A 13,852-nucleotide genomic window follows, 5' to 3' on the forward strand; every position below is an offset into this window, starting at 1 on the left:
CATAAAATAAATCAAATTAGTTACACAACACATCTGTAGGTGTACATTTAATATTTCCATGACATTTATAATGCCTGCTGCAACTTGTCAAGAAAGACAAACATAGAGAAATATCAGTTATCAAAGATTTTCATTGTTTTACTGGAACTTTTTTGGATATGTTCGTTTTTTCAATTGTGACCCCCAATTTTACAAAGGGTGACTACTCTGTAATGAATGTTTATAACAATATACAGATAAGCTTCCCTTGAACATTCATGTAATAACATTGTGGGGTGTCAAATGGAAAAAGATTGACCGGAATGGCAAAAATACAACAATAATCATTTGTAAGCATAAAATAAAAAGAAAATTTGTTGGATTCAGTGGAATAATGATATTAATTCAATCGTGATAATAGAAAAAAGTTTTTCACGATTGGCGCATATTATTTTCTATGATTACTGGTGAATAAAATTGATATTCAACAGAATCCAACAAATATCTACTATGTCATATTTTAATTATTACACAATAACAGTGACACCTTTACCTTGGAGCTTAGAACACAGGCCTTGTGTGCAACAAGTCCTCTAAGTAGGGTAAAAATGTGGGGAAGGTCATTTCAAATTTGTCAGATGGACCAAGAAGACAAAGTCTGCACAAGAAGATATTGTTGCAGCTGAATCGAGCTGCACACACAGGCTCAACAGAAATTATGAATCACTACATTATACAATGATCACATATCAAATTAAGCATCTAATATCATAAAACATTATCTAGTAAGTTATTACCTTGCCTATATGCTTGCTCAGTAAAGCTTTCACGTATAATTTTTTAACTACTTTTCCTGTTCATACTTTGAATATTGATGACACAACATATTTTTCCATATTCTAAGTTGGTTTCAATCACATGCCTATTTGATGTCATAAAGGCTAATAACATGTTTAATTGGTAGCTATTTAAAACGTATTTATTCTTCTGTCTTTACATTAAAACTGATAAAAACATCTTGCATTTGTTGAATGTGTACAGCTTTATCATTAAACATTTTAATGTATATTTAAAGTGAAAACATATCTTTGTTCTTGCATGATCATATAAAGAGGTCTAGTATCAACAAGCAGCTTTTATAACATTGTTCAAGATTGTTTAAGGTGGGTATTTTAATTTCACTGTACCATTAGAAGTGTATATGACATTCTGAACTATAAGTTATCTATTTTATATTGCAGCATATTGGAAGCTTTATTTCAGGCAGATATTGTTTCATCTTGGCAACTGTTTTCCAGGTGGATATTGTGACATCTTGGCATTCCTTCATGAGGATATTGTGACGTCTTGACATTCCTTCATGTGGATATTGTGACATCTTGGCATTCTTTCATGTGGATAGAGTGACATCTTGACATTCTTTTAAGTGGATATTGCGACATCTTGGCATTCTTTCATGTGGATAGTGTGACAGCTTGGCATTCTTTCATGTGGATAGTGTGACATCTTGGCATTCCTTCATTTTGATATTGTGACATCTTGGCATTCTTTCATATGGATAGTGTTACATCTTGGCATTCTTTTATATGGATAGTGTGACATCTTGGCATTCTTTCATATGGATAGTGTGACATCTTGGCATTCTTTCATGTGGATAGTGTGACATCATGGCATTATTCCATGTGGATATTGTGATACCTTGGCATTCTTTCTTGTGGATATTGTGACATCTTGGCATTCTTTCTTGTGGATATTGTGACATCTTGGCATTATTTCATGTGGATATTGTGACATCTTGGCATTCTTTCTTGTGGATATTGTGACATCTTGGCATTCCTTCATGAGGATATTGTGACATCTTGGCATTCTTTCATGTGGATACTGTGACATCTTGGCATTCTTTCTTGTGGATATTGTGACATCTTGGCATTCCTTCATGAGGATATTGTGACATCTTGGCATTCTTTCATGTGGATAGTGTGACATCTTGGCATTCCTTCATGTGGATATTGTGACATCTTGGCATGCTTTCATGTGGATAGTGTGACATCTTATCATTCTTTCATGTGGATATTGTGAAATCTTGGCATTCTTTCATATGGATAGTGTGACATCTTGGCAGCTGCCTGGTTTCCTGGCAGATATTGTGACATCTTGGCTAATTGTTTTATGTGGATATTGTGACATCTTCATAGCTTGTTTTCAGGCAAATATTGTGACATCAGTTCTTTAAGCGTGGATGTTGTTACATCTTGGCAGCTTGTTTCCATTTTGAAATCTTATTCCCAGCAGGATATTGTGGTACGTTGATTTGAGGAGAATATTTTGACATCTTTTTCCAGACAAACATGTTTATATCTTGGCTGTTCTTTTCATGTGGATATTGTGACGTAATGGCAGATTGATTTCCGGCCAATATTGTGAGAACTTGGTTACTTTATGTTCAGGGGGATATTTTGACATCTTGGTAGCTTATTAAAAATGGATATTGATATATTTTGGAGATTATTTTCATGTGAATTTTGTGACAATTTAGCAGCTTGTTTTCATGTGGATAATGTGACATTTAAGCAGCTGGTTCTCATGTTTGTACTTGTGGACATTGTGACATCTTAATTTGTCTTTTCAGGGTCACGTGAAATGTTTGTAGTTGTTTTCATATGGATATGGTAACATCTTGGAAGCTTTTATTCAGGCAGATGATGCAACATCTTCCTGTTTGTTTTATGGTGGATATTTAGCATCTTGCTAGCTTGTATGGTGGTCATTGCCACATCTTGGATGAAAGATTTTATTATAACTCTTGACACTGTGTTTTCAAATGGATATGGTATTTATCTTGCTTTAATGTGGATTTCATGGTCAATAATTTAAAAGTCAATATGGCAACATCTAGTTTTTGAGGTGGATTTGGCAGCATCTAGCTTTCAGGTGGACTTGGAAACATCTAGTTTTGCAGGTAGATTGGCAATATCTAGTTGTCAGGCAGATTTGGCGACATCTGGTTTTCAGGCGGATTTGGGGACATCTAGTTTTCAGGTGGATTTGGTTACATCTAGTTTTCAGGAGGATTTGGTAGTATCTAGTTTTCAGGTGGATTTGGCAACATCTAGTTTTCATGTTGATTTGGCAACATCTAGTTTTCAGGTAAATTTGGCATCATCTTTTTCAGGTGGATTTGGCAACATCTTGTTTTCAGGAGAATTTGGTGACATCTAGTTTTCATGTGGATAAGACAACATCTATTTTTCATGTTGATTTGGCAACATCCATTTTTCATGTGGAATTAGCTATATCTGGTTTACAGGTTGATTTGTCAACATCTACTTTCTGGTGGATTTTGCAACATCTAGTTTTCAGATTGATTTTGCGACATCTAGTTTTCAGGTAAATTTGGCGACATCTAGTTTACAGGTTGATTTGTCAACATTTAGTTTTCAGGTTGATTTGACAACATCTAATTTTCTGTTCGATTTGGTGACGTCTAGTTTTCAGATTGATTTGGCAACATCTAGTTTTCAGGCCGTATTGGTGACATATAGCTTTAAGGTTGATTTGGCAAAATCTACTTTCTGGTGGATTTAAGGGCATCTAGTTTTAAGGTTGATTGGGCAACAAATAGTTTCAGGTGGATTTGGTGACATTTAGTTTTCAGGTGGATTTGGCAACATCTAGTTTTCAAGTAGATTTGGCAACATCTAAACTTGAGGTGGATTCACAACATCTAGTTTTCAAGTGGATTTGACGACATCTAAATTTCAGGTGGATTTGGCAACGTCTAGTTTTCAGGTTGATTTGGCAACATCTTATTTTCAACTGGATTCTGCAACATCTAGTTTTTATGCATATTTGGGGACATTTTGTTTTCAGATGGATTTGACGGCAACTGGTTTTCAGTAGGATATTTCATCATACTGTTTATAAGTTGGTATGTTTACATGTAGTTTTTGGGCCGAGGGGTCATCTTGTTTTCATGTCTAAATGGGACATGTAGTTTTCAGTGAATTTGGAGGCATCTTACTTTTAGGTGGATACGGCTCCATACTGTTTTCATGTCAATATGATGTCTTGTAGTTTTCAGGTAGATATGGTTACATCTTGCTTTAATGTGGATATAGCAATATCTTGTTTTCAGGGATACATGGTGTAACCTAGGTAGCCTGTTTTCAGGTCTATATCATGTTACGTAGGTGGTTGTATTCATTTGGATTTTATGACAGAAGAAAATTCTGCCAGCTCATGATTTGTAAGTTTGAAATCTTCCCAGCTTACTTATAGTTGAGATTGGAGTAAAATGTGATTTTGTTGTTATGCATGGTTTCTGTTAATATCATTCTCTTCCTGGTCTGTAAGATCCCATTCATTGGGTAAGATTTCCAAGATATTGTTGATTTGTTGTTTTTGTATGCTCTTTTAGACAGCTTAAAGCAGAATTTCAGTACTCTTTCTCTTGTCAAAATCTTTTGCTGACTAAAATGTTTCAAGTATAAATCCACATTTGTTTCAAGTTATTATTTATGTTTGTTTTCTTGCAGTGTGTCCTTGATGGTTATTTCCAAACTGTAAGACATTGAAAGGAAAGCAGAGAGAGACAATACATTTACAATGTATTTGAGTTGAATATGAGCAAAAATGGAGTATTGTGAATTTCTTCAAAATCCGAAATATGTTTTAATAGTCCTTTTTTGTACAAATTGTCCTTCACACATTCTTCCTGTCCAACATTTGTTTTCCCTCAATAAAACAATTTATCCTTGTGCATCTAAAAGCATTATTTCAAACCATGTTTTACATTCGCATAACATGCAACTTTTGCTTGTGCAATCTTAGATGAATCAATTCAGGTCCCATCACCACCTTAAATTTTCACTGTTACGTTTTACAACTCTTTACAAGCAGACACTTGGATTTAAAACGTTCTGTCTTGATATTCAACATAACTTTTAATAGATACAATTTTCTAGTCCATATTGACACACCATAAGAGCACTCCTATCGTTTTAAATAACTTGTATTGATTCAAACAGCTTCTAAAACTTTAAAAGTCCATTTATACTTTATTTCCTATTCTGATCAAAGGCTTGTAATCGCACTGTTCATCGACTCCCATTTCTTGTCACGACCCTGACCTCTGCTGAAGAAACCATAGTAACAAGTGGGCAGTTGCTAGGTAACCTCCATCATGGGTGAAACCACCTCATCAATACTAACCTTTGACCCAGATGCACCAACATCAGTTTTCCTCCGTTTGGAATCTTAAAAATACACAAAAAAAGCAAATTAGTGTAAAAAACAACAACATATAGTAAATATTAGGGATGGCAAAATTATTCAAATATTCGAATATTCGATTGAATGGTCAGTATTCGCACAACAGAATTGATATTCGCATATTCGCATTTTTTTTCAAACGTAATTGCCTTAATATGTAATGACCTGCGAGCCGCTTACTAATTGGCTACCGAAATCACTTGGGATTAACATGTCTGATGTGACGTTCTCCATGTCAAACCAGGTATGTGTATTAGTACGTTAATTCACATACCTGGTCAAACTGATAACGCGGCCCGTATCAGCGTTGATTGCGCAATGCAATATACACACTCTAAGAAAGGCTCCAAACTGTTGTTTGTCAATGGGGTGCCAATTAACGGCTTTATTTGACTGGCGAATAATAATTAAGTTTCTGTGATCATAATATGAACAGCCATTAAAATGAGTGAATTACTCAATTTGCGCATAATTTATATTTCAGCTGATCTGTCGATCAGATCTCCGACTTTCATTCATAAAATACCGGATTATTACGCTGGTGGAAAATGTATCGGCATGTTTTGTTTAGTTAGAGCGCGTGCTTTCAGTGTATAAGCTTTGCCCATAATTATTCCAGAAAAACCCATTGACAATTTTCTTCTCTGTTTGTCGTTTTGGCTTTAAAGTACGTTATAAAGCAAAATAAAATTCTATGACATGATGTTTTTCCTTATATTTGTTCTTGAATATTTGGTGTACTTGGCATGCCTTATGATATGTTTCTTTATAAAAATGTACACGCAATCGTTACTTTAAAATTTCAAATAAAAATAAAATGATATAACATGATAATTTCTCTTCTATTTGTGCCCAATTACAGTATCGGTCATAGCATTAGCCGACAGCTATACTATTTGACAGCAACGTTAACAAACAGCCTCATATTCAGCATACAGATATAACTGAAAAAGCAATAGAAGTTAACACAGAACAAGTTTCACTCTTTTCTGATATATTTTGCTTAAATAGGCTTTATCAAAGTTTGTTTTTACAATTAAGCTACATTTTCTTTCTATTTCTCAACACAACAATTGTATATTCAATTGTATTTCTGTGTCAATTTATATTAAATTTCCCAACTGGATACGATACTGAGTAATAGAAGTTATATCCAGCCAGCCGTTTTATGCGAATATTCGAATATTCGATTCAATGGATTTGTGAATATTCGAATACCGATATAGGTATTCGATGCCATCCCTAGTAAATATACAATCCTTTTTGTACCAGTATATGCTAACATACTTAGTTTTCACAGCAGCACCAAAATTAGCACATGGCCACACATAAGCAAATCTTAGTTATATAAATTGTAAATCTTAAAAAAATATTGATAACTTTGTATGCAAGAAAATAATTCAGATTAAAGAACAAAGGTTTGGATCACAGAAAACTTTCATTCATTGGAAGCTTTCAACAGCAGCACAAATGCAAAATTAGCCAGTGACTAAAAATCTGAAAACCTAAGTAAAACAAATTGAAAAAAAATATATTGATAACTTTTCATACAAGAAAATATTTCTGATAAAAGAAAGGAAAATTTGGATTTGAAAATTTGAACATTGCTAGGAAAACGTAAATGGAACACTGCATGTTACCTCTCACGTCCGGGTGCCTTGGTGAGACTTCCGGTGTGTGCCTGTTGTGGTGGCCCGTAGTGATGGTGGTAGTGTTGGCTGGCTCCCAGTCTGGTTCCTCCTGGTCCCGCGATCCAGCCCTGCCACCCGCTGCTGCTTCCTCCGGGCTGTGACTCCTCTTCTTCCTCTTCTTCCTCTTCTTCCTCTCCTGCTTCTCTCGACGTGCTTCCTTCTCTGGAATATTGATGTTATTCTTAAGTATCTTCAGTGAAAAACTAATCTGTCAGATAATTCTACACAAAAAGGAGAGCTATCAGGTACAATGCCTGACAAAAATGTGGAAATTTTACATGCATAACAAATTTCTGTTACTGAATATATTAACATTTTACGAGTGGCTTCTCTTGATGTACTTCCTCTGAAAACATGATGTATTTACTATTAACACTCGGATACGTACTTTTGACCTGTTAGTAATATCTATATGACAAGAGGGCCTGAAAGGCCCAAAGTCGCTCACCTGAGATAACAAGATATTATTGGGACAAATCTTCTGACCAAGTTTCATGAAGATCGGAAAATAAATGTGGCCTCTAGAGTGTAAACAAGGTTTTACTATAGCCATATCAGGAAAGATATCCCCATCCCCTGGAAGCCATGTTTTTCAACCAACCGGCATCATTTTTTAACTCTTCCAAGATATTATCGGGATGAATCTTCTGACCAAGTTACATGAAGATCGGACAGTAAATGTGGCCTCTAGAGTGTTAACAAGATTTTACTCTAGCCATATAAGGAAAAATGCCCCGCCCCTTGGAAGCCATATTTCTTCAAGCAAACATAATTATTTTCGAACTCATCCAAGATATCATTGAGACCAATCTTCTAACCAAATTTCATAAAGATTGGACAATAAATGTGGCCTCTAGAGTGTTAACAAGGTATTACTAAAGCCATATACAATGTATAGCCATATAAGGAAAAATGCCCCGCCCCTAGTGGCCATGTTTTTAAAGCAACCAAAACCATTTTCAAACTCATCCAAGATATCATTGGGTAAAAACTTCTGAACAAGTTTCATGATGATCGGAAAATAAATGTGACCTCTAGAGTGTTAACAAAGTTTTACTATAGACCGTTCCAGAATTTAGTCATTACCCAATTATCTCCCCTGAATACTCTCCGCGTCCGCCATTACACTGCTGCTAACAACCGGTAACATATATAAGAGAGCACCGATTATTCAACGGATGAATTTCTTTCTAAATTCTAAGGCCGCCATGACATGACCTTGGTTGTATGAAATAAAGTTTTTCTGCCAGGGGAGATGTTACGCTAGTGTTATGACAGAAAAATGTTTGAAAAACATGCATTTTTATGTATTTGTCTAGGGAAACTAACACATTGACGCATTAAAAAAGCATTTAATTAAATTAAATGCAATATTTTTCATTTGATTTTTTGCATCAATCTTAAAATCGTGTAAGCCTTTGCATTCCAGTGTTTAATTGCCCCTTTGTTCTGCATAATCCCATTATCTCGTTTTGATAAGATATTGTCCAGACTTAACTAACAACATGGTGTCATAAACCAAACTGGGTGGCAGATGAAAGTCTGGTCATTAAACACAATTGATGATGCCACCATGTCTCCTCTTTCTGGTAGTATTTAGCAGTCATTTGGTTGGATAATTTACCCCGACATTAGATATGTAACATATTGTACAAATTAAAAGTTATGTCCAATATAGAATATCAGAAATTGTACACCGTAAAGATACTAGCCCGTTTAATTTATGGAAAAATAAAGTATTTAATAATTATAAAATTCACGTAAAAATATTTAACGTATTTAGCGGGTATCGGTTAATTAAAACTACGTCATTCCGTATGAAGATTTAATGTTACGGCATGCACGAACGACATCATAAAAACAAGAAATTACATTTGACACCAACAGAGGTAAAAAATGTTTAAAAAAAATATGTATATAAATATATGTGTGATAAAATGTTAGATATTTGTCACTCATACTCACTAGTAACGAGCTTTCAATATACATGAGTACACCGTTCAATTTGCATAATGTGAAGTTGTGTTTTTCAGTTGTATGTTAATATTCCTCAATAGTGTCATTCTTTGTACAAAACCAATCAAATTAAAATTACATGTAAATACCGTCATGCACTTCGCTTTTAATAGGGCTTTGTAGTACGTTAATTTTCAATGCACCCCTTACACTTTCTATCACTCATTTGTTTATCACACTAGCGTACTCATGCCATTGATAATTATATTTTTATAATTAGATGTATTACTATTGTAATTTATTGAAGCTTTTCTGCAAAAAAACAACAACAACAATACAGCTTATACATAGAGCTCTTTGTTGTGTCAAATTGTCGGCCTTTCAGTCTTCAGATAATCTTAACTTTGATGCTAATGCCGCGTATTTTTAAAGATGCAAATAAATGTATTAATAAATTCGTTTTGCACTAAATAATATATTTTTGAAATATTATAAAGGTGTTTTTTTCTGAGTTTTTTTTCCATTAATTGACTAAACAAGTGTCGTTATCCATATGTTTTGCGTTACTGCAAAGACCTATAAAATACATTTTTTTTAGTATTTTAGCTGTATAGCTGTAACATGATTCCAAGATGAAAATCTATTCACCTAGATATATTCAAATTCTCTTCATATTCCGTATAATCACCTAAAAGATCGTCAAGATCAATATCACTCTCTCATGATAAAAAGTTCGGGTTTTTACGTGACATAATTCCAGCTCACAAAATTTAATTTAAATCCAAACAACAATTTTTTATCTCTGATTTAAATTAGAACAAGAAAAATAATGGAAGGCGTATCAAAAATATCATACTTAATATACTATGTTATGATTTTAGAACATAGAGTTTTACCAATTAAGACCAATTACAAACAATTAGCGGTAATTAATTTCGCGAGAATCTTTAATAAGTTTTAATTAAAATATAATCTACTTGATGTTGCGGCTATTAAAATCAACACAACAATACATGCGTGAATTATTTGTAACAAGTTAAAAGTAATTATATGAGTGAATGAACCGGCAAATTTTCGCCGATGATCACCACTTGATTACACACACACAAAACAAATACATGAAAGCATTTTAAATATTTTATTTTTAACAATCAATCTCAACTTCAAACAATCATTTTAACAACAAAAATGTGATAATCGCCTGAAAATAATTCATTAAGTAATGTATTTATCCGACATCGGCAAAGCGGGTATTCTCTACGTCTTTGGCTTTTTGAATCGCAGACTCGCAGTAGTTAGCAGCAGTGTAATGGCGGACAGTCACGTGACTGACAATACGGCGGCGGTCAATTTATCGATTCTGGAACGGTCTATAGCCATATAAGGAGAAATGCCCCGCCCCAAGGTGGTCATGTTTTTTAACCAACCGGCATCATTTTTAAACTCGTCCAAGATATTATTGGGATGAATATTCTGACCGAGTTTCATGAAGATCGGACTATAAATGTGGCCTCTAGAGTGTTAACAAGATTTAACTATAGCCATATAAGGAAACAAGATGCGTTTGTGAAACACAATGTCACCCTATATGACGTTTGACCTTGTAGGATGACCTTGACCTTGACCCTTCACCACTCAAAATGTGCAGCTCCATGAGATACACATGCATTTCAAATATAAAATTGCTTGCTTCAATATTGCAGAAGTGACATTACATGAGCAATTTAGACCCATATATTTGACCTTGAAGGATGACCTTGACCTTTCACCACTAAAAATGTGCAGCTCCATGAGATACACATGCATGCCAAATATCAAGTTGCTATCTTCAATATTGCAAAAGTACTCATAAAATGAGCGATTTTGGCCACATATATTTGACATCTGACCTTGAAGGATGACCTTGACCTTGACCTTTCACCACTCAAAATGTGCAGCTCCATGAGATACATATGCATGCCAAATATCAAGTTGCTATCTTCAATATTGCAAAAGTTATTGCAATTGTTAAAGTTGGCGCAAACCAACCAACCAACCAACAGACCAACAGACAGGGCAAAAACAATATGTCCCCCACTACTATAGTGGGGGACATAAAAATGCCCCGCCCCTTAGCAGCCATGTTTTTCAAGCAAACATAACCATTTTGGAACTCATCCATGATATCAATAAGACAAATCTTATGACCATATTTCATTAAGATTGCACAATAAATGTGGCCTCTAGAGTGTTAACAAGGTTTTACTATAGCCATATAAGGAAAAATGCCCCGCCCCCTGGTGGCCATGTTTTTCAACCAAAGGGCATCATTTCTGAACTCGTGCAAGATATTATTGGGATGAATCTTCTGACCAAGATTCATGAAGATTGGAAATAAATGTGGCCTCTAGAGTGTTAACAAGATTTTACTTTAGCCATATAAGGAAAAATGCCCTGCCCCTTGGCAGCCATGTTTTTCAAGCAAATGTTACCATTTTCAAACTCATCCAAGATATCATTGGGACAAATCTTCTGACCAAGTTTCATGAAGATCATAAAATAAATGTGGCCTCTAGAGTGTTAACAAGGTTTTACTATAGCCATATAAGGAACAAGATGTGTTTGTGAAACACAATGTCCCCCTATATGATGTTTGACCTTGAAGGATGACCTTGACCCTTCACCACTCAAAATGTGCAGCTCCATGAGATACACATGCATGTCAAATATAAAATTGCTAGCTTCAATATTGCAGAAGTTACATTACATGAGCAATTTTGACCCATATATTTGACCTAGAAGGATGACCTTGACCTTTCACCACTCAAAATGTGCAGCTCCATGAGATACACATGCATGCCAAATATTAAGTTGCTATCTTCAATATTGCAAAAGTATTCATAAAATAAGCGATTTGAGCCACATATATTTGACCTCTGACCTTGAAGGATGACCTTGACCTTGACCTTTCACCACTAAAAATGTGCAGCTCCATAAGTTACACATACATGCCAAATATCAAGTTGCTATCTTCAATATTGCAAAAGTATTCATAAAATAAGCGATTTGGGCCACATATATTTGACCTCTGACCTTGAAGGATGACCTTGACCTTTCACCACTCAAAATGTGCAGCTCCATGAGATACACATGCATGCCAAATATCAAGTTGCTTTCTTCAATATTGCAAAAATATTCATAGAATGAGCGATTTTGGCCACATATATTTGACCTCTGACCTTGAAGGATGACCTTGACCTTTCACCACTCAAAATGTGCAGCTCCATGAGATACACATGCATGCCAAATATCAAGTTGCTATATTCAAAATAGCAAAAGTTATTGCAAAATGTTAAAGTTGGCGCAAACCAACCAACCAACAGACCAACCAACAGACAGGGCAAAAACAATATGTCCCCCACTACTATATTGGGGGACATAAATATGCCCCGCCCCCTGGCCGCCATGTTTTTCAACCAACCGGCATCATTTTCGAACTTGTCCAAGATATTATTGGGATGAATCATCTGACCATATTTCACTAAGATTGCACAATAAATGTGGCCTCTAGAGTGTTAACAAGATTTTACTATAGCTATATAAAGCCATATAAGGAAAAATGCCCCGCCCCTTGGCAGCCATGTTTTTCAAGCAAAGGTGCCATATAAGGAAAAATGCCCCGCCCCTTGGCAGCCATGTTTTTCAAGCAAAGGTTAACCATTTCTGATCTCATCCAAGATATCATTGTTACAAATCTTCTGAGCAAGTTTCATGAACATCGGAAAATAAATGTGGCCTCTAGAGTGTTAACAAGGTTTTACTATAGCCATATAAGGAACAAGATATTCGTTTGTCGGAAACACTATGTCCCCTTTTGGGCCGCTTTGAAGCTATATATTTGACCTTTGACCTTGAAGGATGACCTTGACCTTTCACCATTCAAAATGTGCAGCTCCATGAGATACACATGCATGCCAAATATCAAGTTGCTATCTTCAATATAGGCTCACTATTTGGTAATGGTCAATATTAGATGATGGCTAGGGTGGTCTGATCCATGTCATCATATGGAGCAACTATTACAAAAATTCCAAAAAGTATGAATTACTTTCCAAACATATATGTCTTCTCCAATACATATGATAACAAGAACCGTGAGATTTGCTTACTTTTTAAAAAAAACGATGAAATTATCATGCTGATCGCGCCATTTTGCTGCAGTGGATGGTAACAGATTTTTGGTGGCGATTTTCTCAAGATTATTTGTGGTGGATGACAAGCAGCTAAAGGATGGTAAGTGCAGAAATTTATTATATTAAAGCATCGAAATTAAGTCTACCATACTGATTGAATGTTTTTCTTGTAAATATTGTTAGTATTTTTAAATTTTTGGTTGCATGACGGACGTTATTATTTCCTGTCCAACATAACTGAATTTCCAAAGTAAAAGTTCGTCTCTAATGCATAAACTGTCGGTGAAACAGTAGCCAACTAGTTAAACATTACATTAAACAACAACGATTTCAATTGGAAATATAACAATATATTCATAATATTGTCTAAATTTACGAACTTTCCAAACACTACCACGAATTCCGTCCAACTTCTACGTCCGTAACACGAGTGTTAGAAATCAACATATATCGAGTGGTATTCATCATTGTTAATGCGCGGGAGTTTAAACAATTCGCACGCGCAAATATGTATGACGTCATCGGTATAAAAACAACAGAAAGAAACAAAGATGGCGAGTACGCGGTCGCTTTCCTCGTCCGTCCCGGTAAGTTGCGTCCGTAACTGATTAACGAGCGTCACAAATATTGTTGAATATTGTCAATTGTTTGGTACTTGTTCATTGCTAAGCCCCAATTTCACAAGATTATCGAATGTCCATTATATTTCATCGACCGTCGTAATTTTCACGGCTGTTTAGTTTGTGTGCGACGATTTATCGAGATTTAAATGTAGTATTGGGA

The 13,852-nt window shown here is 35.1% G+C and overlaps 2 protein-coding genes across 9 annotated transcripts in view; one reads left to right on the forward strand and one right to left on the reverse strand.

Annotated features, from left to right (window-relative positions):
- LOC127853319 (MORC family CW-type zinc finger protein 3-like) overlaps nt 1-13,852 on the forward strand; it is a 382,815-nt gene that overhangs the window by 115,582 nt on the left and 253,381 nt on the right. The gene's annotated exons all lie outside the window — the stretch shown is intronic.
- The window catches only part of LOC127853318 (golgin subfamily A member 6-like protein 2), a 128,633-nt gene that overhangs the window by 76,460 nt on the left and 38,321 nt on the right, over nt 1-13,852 (reverse strand). For all 8 annotated transcript variants that reach the window (XM_052387739.1, XM_052387735.1, XM_052387737.1 and 5 more), the window contains 2 exons: nt 6,891-7,103; nt 5,191-5,234 (listed from right to left, as the gene is read on the reverse strand). In XM_052387739.1, the coding sequence (XP_052243699.1) occupies nt 5,191-5,234; nt 6,891-7,103 (257 nt within the window). The remainder of the gene's footprint in view (nt 1-5,190; nt 5,235-6,890; nt 7,104-13,852) is intronic.

This window comes from Dreissena polymorpha, chromosome 12, assembly GCF_020536995.1.
Source record: "Dreissena polymorpha isolate Duluth1 chromosome 12, UMN_Dpol_1.0, whole genome shotgun sequence".
Taxonomy (NCBI): Eukaryota; Metazoa; Mollusca; class Bivalvia; order Myida; family Dreissenidae; genus Dreissena; species Dreissena polymorpha.